This window comes from Hylaeus anthracinus, unplaced genomic scaffold (genome assembly GCF_026225885.1).
Source record: "Hylaeus anthracinus isolate JK02 unplaced genomic scaffold, UHH_iyHylAnth1.0_haploid 5, whole genome shotgun sequence".
In the NCBI taxonomy this organism is placed as follows: Eukaryota; Metazoa; Arthropoda; class Insecta; order Hymenoptera; family Colletidae; genus Hylaeus; species Hylaeus anthracinus.
The window spans coordinates 6,803,716-6,820,354 of NW_026535322.1; the positions used below are offsets into that span (position 1 = coordinate 6,803,716).

Below are 16,639 nucleotides of genomic sequence, written 5' to 3' on the forward strand. Positions count from 1 at the left end.
CAGAGCACTCTGCATTACCGACGGAGTAATCTGCATTACCGACGGAGTAATCCAAATTACCGACAGAGCAATCTGCATTGCCGACGGAGTAATCTGTATTACCGACAGAGTAATCCAAATTACCGACGGAGTAATCTGTATTACCGACAGAGCAATCCAAATTACCGACTGAGTAACTTTTTTTTACGTGAGGAAATGCGTTTACGCACGCCCCCTCATAAGGAGGGGGTAGTGTGGGACTCGCCCCTTAATTTGATATCAAGGGGAATACCCACTAAGACTTCAAAAAAAGTACAGTGAAAAGTATGAAATAATTTCTAGTTAATTTATATGAATACGCACTACCTCTAGATATATATGGGAAATGCAATGAAAAGCATGAAATAATTTCTAATTAATATATATGAATCTGCATTATCGACCGAGCACTCCATATTATCGACCGAGTGATCTTCATTATCGACCGAGCACTCTAATTTACCGGCAGAGTAATCCGCATTACCGGCAGAGCACTCTACATTACCGACAGATCACTCTACATTACCGACGGAGTAATCTGTATTACCGACAGAGCAATCTGCATTACCGACGGAGTAATCTGTATTACCGACAGAGTAATCTACATTACCGACAGAGTGATCTACATTACCGACATGGTAATCCACATTACCGACAGAGCAATCTACATTACCGACAGAGTAATCTGTATTACCGACAGAGCAATCTGCATTACCGACCGAGTAATTTGTATTGCCGACAGAGTTTTTTTACGTGAGGAAATCCGTTTACGCACGCCCCCTCATAAGGAGGGGGTAGTGTGGGACTCGCCCCTTAATTTGATATCGAGGAATACCCACTAAGACTTTTAAAAAAGTACGGTGAAAAGTATGAAATAATTTCTAGTTAATTTGTATGAATACGCACTACCTTGAGATATATTTGTTTAGAAGTATGGTATGCATTATCGACCGAGCACTCCATATTATCGACAGAGCAATCTGCATTGCCGACAGAGCACTCTACATTACCGACATGGTAAGCCACATTACCGACAGAGCAATCTACATTGCCGATATAGTAATCTACATCACCGACAGAGTAATCTGTATTACCGACAGATCAAGCCAAATTACCGACAGAGCAATCTGTATTACCGACAGAGCACTCTACATTACCGATAGAGCAATCTGTATTGCCGACAGAGTAACTTTTTTTTACGTGAGCACTTTATATAGCCGACAGAGAAACCTGCATTATGGGCCGAACATTCAATATTACCGACAGAGTAATCTACATTATCGACTCTGCCGACACAATTTTTGTGAAACAATCCGTCAGATGCTTTGGTTGGCGTGAGTTAGGTCTGATAGGTTATCGGCCGATAATGCAGATTGCTCTGTCGGTAATACAGATTACTCCGTCGGTAATGCAGATCACTCTGTCGGTAATACAGATCACTCTGTCGGTAATACAGATTACTCTGCCGGTAATACAGATTACTCTGTCGGTAATGTAGAGTGCTCTGCCGGTAATGCGGATTACTCTGTCGGTAATGTAGATCACTCGGTCGATAATATGGAGTGCTCGGTCGATAATGCAGATTTATATATATTAATTAGAAATTATTTCATGCTTTTCATTGCATTTCCCATATATATCTAGAGGTAGTGCGTATTCATATAAATTAACTAGAAATTATTTCATACTTTTCACTGTACTTTTTTTGAAGTCTTAGTGGGTATTCCCCTTGATATCAAATTAAGGGGCGAGTCCCACACTACCCCCTCCTTATGAGGGGGCGTGCGTAAACGCATTTCCTCACGTAAAAAAAAGTTACTCAGTCGGTAATTTGGATTGTTCTGTCGGTAGTACAGATTACTCCGTCGGTAATGTAGAGTGCTCTGCCGGTAATGTAGAGTGCTCTGTCGGTAATGTAGAGTGCTCTGTCGGTAATACAGATTACTCCGTCGGTAATGCAGATTGCTCTGTCGGTAATTTGGATTACTCCGTCGGTAATGCAGATTACTCCGTCGGTAATGCAGAGTGCTCTGTCGGTAATACAGATTACTCCGTCGGTAATGCAGATTACTCTGTCGGTAATTTGGATTGCTCTGTCGGTAATTTGGATTGCTCTGTCGGTAATACAGATTACTCCGTCGGTAATGTTGAGTGGTCGGTCGATAATGAAGATCACTCGGTTGATAATATGGAGTGCTCGGTCGATTATGCAGATTCATATACATTAACTAGAAATTATTTCATGCTTTTCACTGTACCTTTTTTGAAGTCGGTTAAATTTTTTTTGCAAAAAATTATTTTATTTCACTCTTTTTAGTGGCAATCTATAACCAATAGGTTTCATGCAGTAACAACAATTATGAGCATTGGAATTAGGTATATTCGGTATGAATATAATTTACTATAAACGGTAAGTGCATTTTTATCGTCAATTTGTCGCTTTACTCTCAATTTTGTAGCGACGCCTGCGGTACACGGTGTATCTAAGTTTAGATGTGGCTAGCATGTCCGCCGGATAAATAGGTGGATGGAGCAATGAAAACAGGAAGATACAACTGTTATAACTTGTCGCGGACTTGCGGTTGCTAATTCTGTGAATCTTCGATATCCCTTCAAGGATATCGGATTCACCGTGGATCGCGAAATATATATATATATATATACCCACGATATTTTTTCGAGGCAACCTATCTTGCTCTCGGATCCTACAGAGAACAAAATTTTACAGAATCTATTGGAAAACTCTTCGTTAATCAATGATAAAGAAACACAGGTACAATCCTAACGTTAGAATAAAAAAAGTATCTAGCCTGAAGCAGTAAGACTAAAATATTAGGTGTATAAATAAGTTCGGTGCCTATACATATATTCAGCTGTAATTACATTTCAAATTGAAATTTTTTTCCCACCGAACGGCGTCTTAAGGTATTAGCTTCACGTTACTAAATTCACTATATAACTTCAACCTAATTGGTATATAACCTCGAAAAACAATACTTCACACCATGACGTTTCAGAAAGAGCACATTAGACATTGTATTCTTTTTGCATTTGAGTTGAAGAAAAATTCTGCTGAGGCTACGAAAATGATTCTCATTCATGCGGCATATTCTCCAGATATGGTCCCCTCAGATTACCATCTTTTTCGATCGCTACGATACCACAGTTGATTCTCACTTCAAATCTTTCGAAAAAGTCGAAGAAAGCATTAATGAGTTTATTGAATCAAAATCACCATCTTTTTATAGAAACGGAATCCGTGTGTAGAAAGTAATGGTGATTACTTTAAAACATAACGTGTGTTCCTTTTTCTTATAAGTATACATCGAATATATGATAAAAAGGCACCGAACTCATTTGTACACCTACTATACATAATATACACCTAATATATAATGTATATCTATATAGTCACTACCAAGCCTAAAGTACCGAGGCTAGGTAAGCCTAAACTACCATATATCTATGTAGATACTACTAACCCTAAAGTACTATAAACCTACCATAAACTACTTTATACTGCCTTGCCACCATGTTCGCAGCCCACAAAGCCCCTAATTTTTCCACCCTCCTAGGGAAGACCTCCCAATGAATCAAAGTTTTTATCTACTCTCGAGTGTACCTTCAAAACAAATCAGCGAACTTCGAAATCGATCACATAGGTTTTCGCGCGAGACGAACACGAACCTGACGAGCGCGGCCCGGCAAAGGTACCATTATCCGTGTCGCAATGCCGCAAGCGACCCGAAATAACCGGCCAAGCCTCCGCCAGTCTGATCCTGATTCGTGGCCCAACGTTGGCCTAAAGGTTGACTCTAACCAGCGCGAAATTAACAATCGCTGGCTGGTTCGCGTTTAAAGACGATTCCGTGGCTTTAATTACGGGCCAGGCTAGTGTCGAGCAGGCGACGAGGGGCTGGAGAGCCGCCTGCCAAAATAAAGATAGTTCAAACTCGGTTCTGGCCTAAATGTGTCATCTATAAATACGCGAGCCCCGCGTCCGCGCGAGTGAGAGCCCGCCTGAATCGATATCGCGCTCGCCCCGATACCTGGATCGCGGAAACCCGCTGATAGATCCCCGAGATCGTCCAACGATCTGCCCGCAACTCTTTGAACCCACATACGCGTTTACCGATCTTCTCCATCTTCTACTCGAGATACAATTATCGGAATCATTCTGTTATATTTGTTACTAGACTGCGAATTATTTATGCACTTATAGGAAATTTGAATATATGCAATAATATGCAATAATATAAAAGTGTATTGAAAGTAAAGTTCGTATCATAATATTTTTAGAGTAATATAAATTCTTATTTAACACTTTATCTACCGGGCTATTTAGAAGTAGACTTTAATTCAAAAAACAATATTCTACAGTAGCATATGCCAATCTAGGCTGACAATAATTCCTTCATACTGTTACTAGGCACATTGGAAGCCAAGTCTCTAACCAGACATTAAACATTGTTCGTAGACAACCATCAACACAGTAAATAAATTCAAATAACTAAATACTGCAATTAAAAAGCCTATAAATAGGCTCCCGGTAAATAAAGTGTTAAGATCAATTTTCCTGGGTCAATTTTTCTACGTGCAGATATTATTTTGGATAAAGATCCGCGGCGTATTAGTTAAGTTCAAATATTTAGATTCATTTTCGAGTTAGGATTTACAGGTCGATGTTTCGGTGTAATAATTAATTCCAAAAGAATTCCGTCCACAACGCATGGATCGCTTTGACCCACGAGTATTTAGCACTCAAGGGGATATAAGCTGCCTCAGCGATTTGAAACAATTGCCGTGGGGTAAAAGAACGTTTTAAAAATCTCACAGAGGTGAAGATATGGGTGCTGGCTTCCCTGATACCATGAGGGTAGACCGAAATAGTAATTTATACTCACAGGAGCTTGAGCACGTGGCGTCCGCAGCTGCAACAGGAACTGCATCGGGGGCTGGGATTCGAGTGGAACCACGAGTTTGCCTACAAGAGGGAAACGCGTGTTAGAAGGACAGTTTCCGGCGATCGATCTAACACTTGAATACTGAATAGGATTTGCTTCTTGCTTGTAGTATACGGAGATCCACGTGGCTGAAGTAACGCGATTACGTAACAAAAAGCAAACTTCAGATTTATTCGAAGCCTAGGGTTTCGCCCGTCACTGCCTGAAATACGTGTTCTCCGCTCGAAAAGAAATCGATCGCAAGTGTCTGGCTAAGAAGAATTCGTTGCCCCGTGGAGCCGCGGCTCGATGAATCCTTGAAACGTCCGTCTATATCCAACACGTGAACACGGTATATGCTTTGAATATAATTTTAACTGCACGTTATTGCGATGTAAACTTTGGCGCTGCTCGGCCATTCTCCGTCTCAGTTGGTGTTTGCGCGACCGTCGCGAAAAGATCTACCGAATCCGTGATACCAACGAGATAGTAATTTGCCCTTAGATTTAGCGTGGGTATAAAGCAGTGCGGTAAAATGTGACGTTTGCCACTGGAGGACGTTCCCACGTGGTATGGGATGTGGTAGGTCGCGGTCAGAGGCTTCGACCTTTCCCGAGAACATCCAGGATAGGCCAATACAAATACAAGTCATGTTTGGTATGGAATATCACTTGGAACGTTGTCGTACACTTAGTTATTATGTTTATTATGATATTATACCGTGGATGTTTACGCGAATTCATGGTTTTATACGCACAGGTGACGGACAGAAATGTAAATTATACTATGTTTTATACATTTACGCATTTCTACGTATCCTTGTATATCTTTAAGTTTGTCACAAACATCCACGGGCTACTGACGAACCAATTTTTGATTAATTCTTTGAAGAATCTAAACTGCATACGGTACGTTATAAATTAAGCGAGGGCACTGTATACATTTCTAGATAATAATTCGAGTAATTCAAGCGTTGGCAAGTTCTATATGTCTAAGGAAAAGGTTAAGTGGATGTGTCGACTGAATTAATATATTGCACTGTGGTATTTATAGCATACGTGCATCGTTACCCAAACGACATTTAATATACATACGTACCGTTATCTAGAAGCTAAGCGCGATTGAAAGATGATACATTCAATCACGTCTGATCTGTGTGCGCTCTTTTATAGCATGAACGTGTACGGTTGATAAAATTAGAAAAAAAGACTAATTCTTTGTGTGATTTAATATCTGAATGAATGGCAAAGTATCAGAGATAGAACTAAGAGTGTCTACATACTGTGTTCGCGTACTAGTTATGAGTGATAGGGCGACTGAATGACGGATTAATTCTGAAGTGTCGCGTTTTAAATGGAGGGGAGGATGTTACGTCGAGACCTAGGACACATAGAGTCTAATAAGCTCGAGAACAATAGTGTTTACGTTATTTCGATAGCTTGAAACACCGATACTATCGCGATATCGAAAGCAGTTTCTCGTTCTAAGTTCCTGATTCATTCATTAACGAAAGGACAGTTCTATTTAGGGCCCATCGCAGAAATAAGGTAAATTCGAGCGAACAGATACAGAAGGGTTTTAAAGGAACTCCATTGAGCCCGGCAAGCCACGAAATGGAGATTATTCTAACATAAAGGAAACTGCCCAAATGTATCTGCCCCATTTGTGCATTAATACAGGCTATTAAGCTCGGTCGTGCCGCGTTGCGACCTTTCTTTGTGCGACACAATTCAGCTCAAAGGGGAACGAACACTGGGTACATTCGACTGGGTAAATTTATGCAAGGTCGCCTAACGACACTTTACTTCTTCTTTTTTTTTGTGTTTAAATACAGTGCTTGAATGCTACAGAAAATATTTCCAAAGTTAACCTCATGGTGCACGAAACTTAAGAAATTGTATCGCTTACTCCCTTCAAAAGGGCTCGTAAGTGCAAGTTCCCTCGTACCGCGTGTAATCTTCGTTATTTTCGTTCGAAATAAATCGCACGAAGATCCCCGATGAAGTTTAAAGAAAAACGAAATATCCGAAAGAATATCTGCAAAATTGACGCTCGAGACTAGAATACCCCCGTCGACGGCGCTTGGTGGCGTGCCAAAAAAGATTCAAAGGGAGCAAGACACGACCGCGGCCGTTTAGCATCGCGAAATTGGCATCGGTAGTCGCGTAGCTCGGATGAATTCGAGAATAGGATCGATTCAACGGTCAATGATTGCAACAAGCGCACCTGGAGAAAAACGATCGCCACGCGCGAGCGTGTTCGGAACGGCTGGCGCTAAAACGTTCGTTAGTCACGAGCCTGGCGTGCCAGCAAAGGACTGTGTCCTTAAAAGGGACGAGCTTATCTTTAGTTTCGCGCCGGCGAAGATCCTGAACAGCGTTACGAGACGCTTTAGCCGTAAACGAAGAGGATTGGAGCTGCCGCGACATTCAGGATCCTCTGAAAGAAAGTTTCGGATTTGTTAGTAATTGCTAGCTAGCGAGGATGTGTACTCTTCCTGTCTTCTTTGTGTTTCTAATGTACTACTCGATCGTGTTAGGATAGTTTTGATGTAGGGTACTCTAGGGGACGTAAAAGTTCCAACTCGAGGGAGGGTGCAGCGACCAAAACTAGCTCCAAGTAGTTATCGAGACAAAATTTGGAAACTTTCTACTGTTATGCAGTTTTTGCCGTTGAATTCAAGGGTGGAAACAACAATATATTTAAACGATTCTTTTTTGTATCTTTGTAAAGAAAGTCGAATCGAAAAATCGAATTGATGTCCTCGTATTACGTCGCTGGAAATCTCAACCATGATATCAAATACAGTAACATAAGAAAATAAATAAATAAAAATCAGAAAAATGAGTATAAAATAATATACAAAATAAGACACCTGTTACAGTAAAAGTTCGTTACAGTAACAGTGAACCGAGATACAAGTAGGGTTTAGAAACGTTTGGTCTCTAGTCCAAACGAGGGTGAGTTTCAGCCTCGAAGAGTTCACGCCAGGGCCCTGAAAATTCTCGACCCGTCCTTCTACACCGCGATATCTCGAACACGCGAGCGTGCAAGCTCGTCGATAGCTCGTCTTTTATCCGCGATAATTTGGCAACTCGGACAGGTTTTATAGAGAATCAGGGGGTTCGGGTTAGGGAGCCTCGAGACTGTAGCATCGGTGAACGTGATCACGCAAAATTCGGTTTCTCACGTTCGGCACGTATCTAAATGTTAAACGTAGTGCTACCAGCTGGGGATCGACGCAATCGTGGTTCTCGTTTCTGTGATCCGATCGGGGCTCGTTGACATATTCGCTGCTACGAGGGTGAAAATTTCTAATCTGGAATAAATTGAAACGTTCAGATTCTATTGTCAGAGATGACTTAAAAGAAAACCCACACGTCGATCAAGTACCTCGCGGTGTTAGGTTAACATCTGCTAATTATGGAAAGTAAGAGCTCGATAAAAGGGAAGGAAGATTTTCATACTTTGGTATCGATAGAACGGGGGCATAGTTGACTCGACGATTTCTTATGGCGAATTGTTTTTGTCAGATGATTCTATTAACACGTTTTCTTCTATTAACCCGGAAACGGGTGATAAGACTTTTCTCGATAAGGAACTAAAAAATCTGGACTGGACCGGTGAACTTGATTAAGAAATGAAATACTACGAGACGAATGTCAAGTTACTTAATCTTCGATAGACTCGAGACAGGAAGCTCGCTCGGAAAAACGCGAATGGAAGCTTGTAAAAGGAATCTTTTCTCATTTGCTTCAGGTACAAACGCAAACTTGCCTGGTAAACAGTTCCCACCGGGGGTGATCGGGACCAGAGACGGGGTGGGTATCGGCAGAACCATGAAGGTCTACGAAGACCAGCTAGAGGCCCTCAAGAAGGAGAACTTCAACCTCAAATTGCGTATCTACTTCCTCGAGGAACGGATGGGCATCACATCTGCGGACGAGAATGCGATAAAGAAGAACATCGAATTGAAGGTTTCTACCGGTTTCAAATTTCTTTCCGTAACGTTAGCCTGACGAATAAGAAAACCGAGTAACAACAGTCTAACGAAGGGTCCAGGGGAAGTTTTAATTGACCTTACTTCGCTTAGCTTCGATTCAAAGAGTTTTGCTCCCTTGTTAGGTGGAAAACGAGTCGCTGAGGCAGGAGTTGGTGGAGAAGCAGGAACTTCTCAGCCAAGCGGCCAAGGCTTTCGAGTTGATCGAAGAACAGAAAAAGGCATCCTCGAGGAATCAAGCGCAGTATCAACAGTCCCTCGAAAATGAACGGGAGAAGATCAGGAAGCTCGAGCAAGGTCAGTAACGAAGTTTAATTATCCTCTGTCCCAGATCTCGATTATTTCTTAATCAGTTCCTCGAGGTGGAATTATATCTGAATATTTAAGCCCGTCGAGAGTCGAATTCTAAATGGGAAATTTGTTGCTTTAGCAATTTTTATCTGCAAATCGATTTTAAGACGCAGACACGTCCCTCTATGTCTATAGAAGAAATTTCTCTAAATTGAATAATTAGTTCGATATTTCCAAATTAATTTCCAATATAATTTCATTATAAGTATGTACATGAATAAATATATTACACATGTATATATTTATAACGAAAATTTTATTTGGAAACGTCACATCTGTCATTTAATTTAAACTTCTTCAATGAACATAGAAGGTACGAATACTTATGGGACTGACTGTATCTCTCATTTTACTTTTCTATATTTTTTCATTCTAAAGAGTATAACGACTAGAGTTTATGGTAATTTTTATATAAAAATAAACGTACACATATGTGTGGTATTCCTCAAGGGGTTAGCTAATAGCGACGAGCCGTCAGATTGTGGTGTAACACCCTGTTAACTATACCGAATTCTTCGGTTGGTTAACTATGTCGCTTTTCGTAACGGTCTGATTTATTCTTGGTGTCATGAAACGTTCCATTGCTCTTTGTTGCGTCAGAATTAGCCGAATACCAGGAAAAGGTAACAGATGCGTCCATCTACTACAAGGAAGCCTTCGGCATCACACCAGAAACGGCACTGGAGAACGAGGAAAAATTGCACCAAATGGAAGAACTTGTTGCATCTCTCGAGGCCGAGGTGAGAATATTACTATCGTAATTAAATTATGCGAGTAATCGTCACGAACACTCTATTCTATTCGTATCGTTATTTTAAATAGTATAATTCCCTGTACGGGACCGTCTCCCTATATTTGCTTTTTCAACTCACCAGCATGTACTGTAATTCTATTCTAAATAGCGTTATCAGTCTAGATGTTCCGCGCGAAGAGTGTTCATTGACCCTTCCGTGCTTGCGTCGGCTAGCTTTGATCGCGAAAAGAAGAGATAGCGGATATCATCGTATATAATTTAATTTTACTGCTGACTAATGTAACACGCGAATTTCGCCTCGAATGAAAATAACACCTGAGCGAAAAACTTTTCCTGAAACACAATTGCGTGAATGGGTAACTTGTAATCGTCGATTTGTCGTGAATTACGTATTGCCTAACGCTCTGCTAAAGACGATAAGAAATTCTCGGACAGTTCCATTCGACTTCCTCTTTCTGCGAGGCATTTCACGCGCGTTTGCACGATTTCAACGCTATCTTTGTTCGCTTCCTTCGGCCACCGCGAAGGGAACCACGCCCGATAAGCTGGCTCTCGTCGTTCGCAAAAAGGGAAAGAGAGTAATTAGTATGTTTCGAGTAGCGGACGCGTTTGCTTTGTTAGTATTTTTCGTCGAATGTGCCCAGCTGGTTTCTTGCGCGTCTGGGCACCGTGAGGCAACAGTATCTCCATTATTCCCGTAATCTCGATTAAAATTAATTACACCGAAGGTGATGGACGTCGTTCGCGAGTATGATGTTTAATTGGATGTTGCAAAGGCGAAGGGTAAAGTTGCAGTCAAGTCGCAGTGATTTAACGCGTTGACTGCCATGGATTCACATGGATATGTTTACAGAACTAAAATTTCGTCTCGGGACAATTAGAAACTGTAGAATCTAACATTCGTCGTATTACTCATTTTTGTATTCTCATGAAAGTTTACGAATTCTATCCAGATCAGTTTTCATCGACACTTAGCCCTTGAAATCATTTGTTGAAGTTCCTTGGCGAAAAGCTCCGTCACCCGTATGTGGGTGACGCGACGTTCAACGTGTTAAAGGTTCTCTTTTCTTTCCTTTAAATTTTATATGCAAAGTGGTGCAGGAAGTTTCATTGCGTTTCATTCATACGCCCTATCTAGTAATTACTTCAAATGTATTTATAGACACCCTGTATAGCGTTACAGGCGGCTTTGTAAAAAACTACTGGGAGTCCTGGCAAAGTTCTATTTTAATATTTTAGGGCTCGTCGAGCTCTTCGTGTGACACGCGTGGACCACCCCTAAGGAAGGGTTAATATACCCCTCTTGTCAAAAGGCTCCTCGATTCTTCTGTTTCTTTCTCCACTAAAAATACTTTTAAAGTCTTCTTCCAAGAAGAAACCTTACACCTATTAATAGAATAAAATACTAGGATTCTTAGTAGCAATATGAAACATCTCCGCACGTTCTCACTCTCAACAATATCAACATTCATGACGCTGTTCTCTTGCAATGAACTAGCTTGCCAAATTAACGAAAAGTTCCTCTTTCGCTTCTAAAGCGGACCGAAGTATGCGATTTTTTTTTTTTTGCATATCTGGACTAATTAATCACGTAAAAACACAGGTGAAACAGGTGACGGCCAGCTTGGAAGAGGAGAGGATCTGGGCGCAGGAGCTCGAGAGCGAGCGGGACGAGTTCAGGGAACGGTTGGAGGCTGAGACGCGTTTCAGAGAAAGCCTGGCGGCGGAGAGGGTGCAAGACATGGAGGAGTTACGAGAAAAGGTCAAAGAACTGGAGGAACAGCTGCTGAAAAAGGACACGGTCGTTCAGCAGTGCAGGAACGAGCTGCAGGAGAAAGAAAGGGTGATCAAGGAGAAAAATGTCCAACTGGAGGAGAAGTGTCGGACGTACGACGAGCTGAACGCTGTCGCGGAGAAAAGAAAGAAACAGGTCGATCAGTTGAGGGCGTCTATAAAAACCAGGGACGATGCCCTCACGGACCTCAACAACAAGCATCGCGCTTTGCTCTCACAGGTGATACTTTCAATTCTTTTTTTTTTTTATACGTTGTATTGAAAGATAGTTTATTAAAAAGAAAGGGCAATGTTGTTAGACAAAAGAATGCTTTGTAGACAGTGTGTCCTATATACATATAAAACACTGGCTCCTAGAAGTACCTATTTAATAATACAGAGATGTGCAGCATTCATTGTGTAACAAGAAATTCTATCCAACTTCTGCAAGCATGTTTTTATGTTTAATTTAAATAGACAAATAACAAATTTATTTGGAAACATGAAGCGTTCGTTTAATTTAGATAAATTTCTTCGATAAATAGAGCTCATGTTATAGGAATCATTCTCTAAATCCTTCTCATAAGAAGGTTCTTCATCAAGAACCAGACATGAATACAGCATAACGCAGAAGTTGACGTATTTGGAAGGAATCGCCAACTTGAATCGATTCTTATTACAGGCTGTAATTGACAGGGTGACTTTAATTGATTTCTATTACAGTTCGAGAACGGTTATGCGAAACGATCACCACCTACCAGCCCGACGTCGATGAATCTAATCGAGGACCCGTTCCAGTCGCGAATGGGACAGAAAGCAACCTGCGGCCAAGGAACGACGAAGAGAGGAAGCGCGTGTCTCGATTGCGAACCGAACAGAGAAAGGTCGCCGAGATTAAAGGACCCGTTGCAAGCACTCGGGGAAGTCAAAGACGTGAGAGGTCTGATCAAGGTAAGTACAAGCTCACGTTCTCCTCCTTTCCCAAAAACCGCATCGATTTCATATTTCCACGAATCGATCGTCTTCTGTTTGCTACAGGAAATCGAAGACAAAGACAACGAGTTGAAGCGCCAAGAAGAAGCAAGGAAGCAGCTAGTGCTGAAGCTGTGCAATATGCAAAAGCACGTAGAGGTCACGGATCAGAAGCTGATAAAACTGAAGAACGACCACGAGAAGGCGATCAAAACTATCCAAGGGTTCATGCAAAAGCAGCGGAAATTGGAGAGCACGCAACTGAGAAAGGAGCAGAAGATCATGGAGCTGGAGATCGAACTGAACAGGTTAAGGGAGAACGAGGATGCGAAGATCGGAAGGGACAGGCACAACCAGTACGTTCTAAGGGACTTCAGCACCGACATGACGGACGATCCCGAGCGTGATCCCAGCAATCAGGTCGACATCATGATTTTTCGACGCTACTCGGCTATCTCTGCGTTTCTGAATAACAATTTACTAACTGTGATCTGTTCTTTGGGTTCGAGGCTAGGTGCTGTTGTACTTAGATTCTCCTCTTACTTCGTAAGCGTTTAATTTTCGCGACGAAACGGGACAAGAGTTACACCCGCGGTAGAAAATATCGTTGACGACGCGTCACGATCGAAGAGTTCACAAACGTAGAGATAGTACCACAAAACTTTCCGATGCATTCCGCTTAAATACGGCACAGGGTTACGGAATGGTTTAGTATTATCAAACGTTTCTCTTTCTTTCAGAAATACTACTGAACTCACCTAACATCTTCTACTTCTCCTTTTCTGCTTTTCGTCATCATCACTCTCACTGCATGACACCTATCGCTTTGGGGTACCGTTCAATATTTTTCATTTCTACACGATGCGACTAGAACTTCTCACGCATACGAATCGATAGCAGCGTTCGGTCATCGTCGATATCTTTTGTACAATATTTTTATTTTTTTTATTTTTCCGGTTACTCGTTCAGTTTTATATCGAATTAAATACTACGTTATGTATTCGTTGTTTTTTTTTTTTCTACTTTTGTCTTTGTTAATATCTTACGCGTTCTACGTTAGGTACTCGATACTCGCGCATATATTTTTGCACGGATTTCTAGTGTTGGTGCATGAAGCGTGTTGAGGCGACTTAAGAGTGATCATTTGTATGTACACGTTGCTGCCAAGACGAATATGGATGTATTTTATATAGTTTTTTATTTCCTCGACAAGCATTTTAGAAACTTTTGTACAATACTTACTGCTAAATTCACTGCTTTTATACTAACTTGTGCACGAATCCTGACGTATTTAATTACAGGACACGCTTAGTTGCAAATCAACGATGAATCAATCGTTAATCATTTTGTCAACGCTTTCGAACGAATAAATTAACTACTCATTTTGCCTCTACGAATTGTTTGTCTACTTTTATTTGAATTTATGAGAAATTGGAAATGATTAACACTCATTTTTTCCGTATCCGATATCTAAATCGTCACGAAAGTTTCTTGAAAGAAAAATTCTGTTTCCTAAATTTTATTCTGCGTCGTATCTCGTTCGCGGGTCAATCTATATATATTTTTATTACGTTAGAGTCTACAGGCCTCCAGTTCTTTAGGAGCTTTCAAAATTCAACCTTGCTTTTAGATTCAAAGCTGTGTTACTTTAAACATTCGTGGACTGTTAGATCGAGTCGGAAGCTGTACAATTATTTTTCGAGTAGAAGCACGTAGATAGAGATTGAAAGACAGAATAACAGGGCATTAATTTAGCTGATAATTATAAAATTGTTTCCCAAACAAAAGCATGTTAGTATTCGTAGTTTGTAGAAATCAGAAGACATAATCAGAGTTTGTTTTAATCCTCATACTTTTTCTATCTAGATTGCTTTAATCGATTCCTCTTATTTCTAAAATAGAATATCTATGTTGAAGAAATTTGTCTAAATTAAATGATAGACTTGACGTTTCCAAATAAACGTTTCGTTATAAATATGTAAGAGAACCACGGATTGGTCCAGGCAGTTTTAATTACGTTTTGTTATACTCCATTGTAAAATGGTTCCTCAAGTAAAGAGAACGCTGACGTTGATAGCCTTTAATAGACAAGAAGACCACTCTTCGTGGCTCTTGATGTCGCATCGTCCATTGATGGATCACCCACGCGAATTCCATGCTAAACAAGCACGAATTACCGATGCTGGACATTGAATGAAACCGAGACGAGGGACTTGCCACTAGAGATTTAGCGATCGAGTAATTTTCGTGGAAGAGCAAGCCCCGGCGACACGGTATCTCCGCGATACGAAACCGAAGACATGCCTTTCGTCTAATAATAGAGACAGTCTGCTCGCGAAGTCTGCACGAACCGCTCTCGGGGCAGTCTTCGCACGAAAATTCATCTCGACTGTTTCATCCACCGTGGTGTCCTCCACGACGAACGACGATTATAAACGAAAAAAAATAATTAAAAGAAAAAAACATTTAAAAAAAAAAACAAACGAAAACGAACCAAAAAAGAATTACAAACGACTATAGACTCGATCGACCCTGATCGGGAGGACTCGAGATACATTTGTTAACTTTCTTTCGCTTTCCGATTAGAACGAACTATCGATAAAATCGAAGAGGTGTCTGTGTGTGTGTTATCTTATTCATTATTTCTCTTTTTATTGATAACGAAAAAAAAAAAAACGACTCTAGACGAAATAGAGCAGGGATACTTTGCGACCCTTAACGAAAAAACCGAGTACTCCCTGCTGGAGAAGCAACGATTTTTAGAATAAATAATACGCTAAACGCGTGCCGATCGCGGATATTCGCCAGTGCTAGACGTTATTGTAGCATTAGCGTCGGAGTATCCATCAAGGATCGAGTTTCATACGATCGATCGAACGGGATAAATCGATAACAATATGTTCTCCTGTTTGTGCGCCTCGGTGAGAATGGAGGTAGGTGGACAACGTGTGACGTTAGGGAAAAATTAAGGAAATCGGTTCGGGAGGGTTGTGGTTGTTCGTAGGACTAGAAATGGTGTGATTCTTCGAGGACGAAAAGTAAGGGACGAGTTGATTAAATAATCAACTGTGCGAGAGAGCGTTCAAGTACGTTACATTGATTTTTATTTTGGATTCTGTTTGGTAATTAATAAATAGACTATATACATAATTAACATATAGTCCATTCCTTTGAAATGGTTCAGTACCAAAAGGAGTCCAAAATAAGGATCAATTTAACGAAGTCGAACGAATGTGTATGTCAAAGAAAGTGTTACCTACTAAAGAAGTATATATTGATATTATTAAAAAGTACTCAGAGCATGACGTACCTCCAAGTATTTTATTAAAGACGCGTCGGCTAATTATACTTGTGTGCAACACGTGCAGTTTGTCTCAACATCAACCATATTACTATCTCAGCTATTGTGTAAGGGTACTCTCTCTCTGTCGATCGGCACTTCTGTTGCGTTCCTCAACATTCTCAATCATTTCTTCAACTGTAGCTAGAGTAAACTAAAGTAAATGCTAGAAGTAGACGATAAAAATTGTGTCCAATAATTTTCATCTAGAGATCCAGCGGTAGAGCTAAGGCCACCATGTAAAATTACAAATTAGATCTCTTCTGTTTTTCATTTTAGGGGCCAGATATCGTTACCCTTGTTTCGCCGCGCAGTTGGTGAAGAAAACCGAAACTCTAAACCTTCCTTCTAACACGAAACAACCCCTAGCCGATGTTAATTAGCATGCAATCGCCTCCCACCCACCCACCCACCCCTCCCAACCTGCTTTTTTCCTCGATTACACGGGTTATCCACGAGCTCCACGAAATACTTTCCTGTTTTAATTA

General features: G+C 40.8%; 1 protein-coding gene across 3 annotated transcripts in view; it reads left to right on the top strand.

Annotated features, from left to right (window-relative positions):
- The window catches only part of LOC128895686 (centrosomin), a 33,459-nt gene that overhangs the window by 11,786 nt on the left and 5,034 nt on the right, over positions 1 to 16,639 (top strand). For 2 of the 3 annotated variants that reach the window (XM_054158505.1, XM_054158504.1), the window contains exons 3-8: positions 8,721 to 8,938; positions 9,087 to 9,258; positions 9,913 to 10,052; positions 11,670 to 12,080; positions 12,563 to 12,790; positions 12,878 to 13,231. In XM_054158505.1, the coding sequence (XP_054014480.1) occupies positions 8,721 to 8,938; positions 9,087 to 9,258; positions 9,913 to 10,052; positions 11,670 to 12,080; positions 12,563 to 12,790; positions 12,878 to 13,231 (1,523 nt within the window). Of the gene's footprint in view, positions 1 to 5,389; positions 5,619 to 8,720; positions 8,939 to 9,086; positions 9,259 to 9,912; positions 10,053 to 11,669; positions 12,081 to 12,562; positions 12,791 to 12,877; positions 13,232 to 16,639 lie in introns of those variants that run through there. The other variant, XM_054158506.1, reaches the window with a different exon arrangement.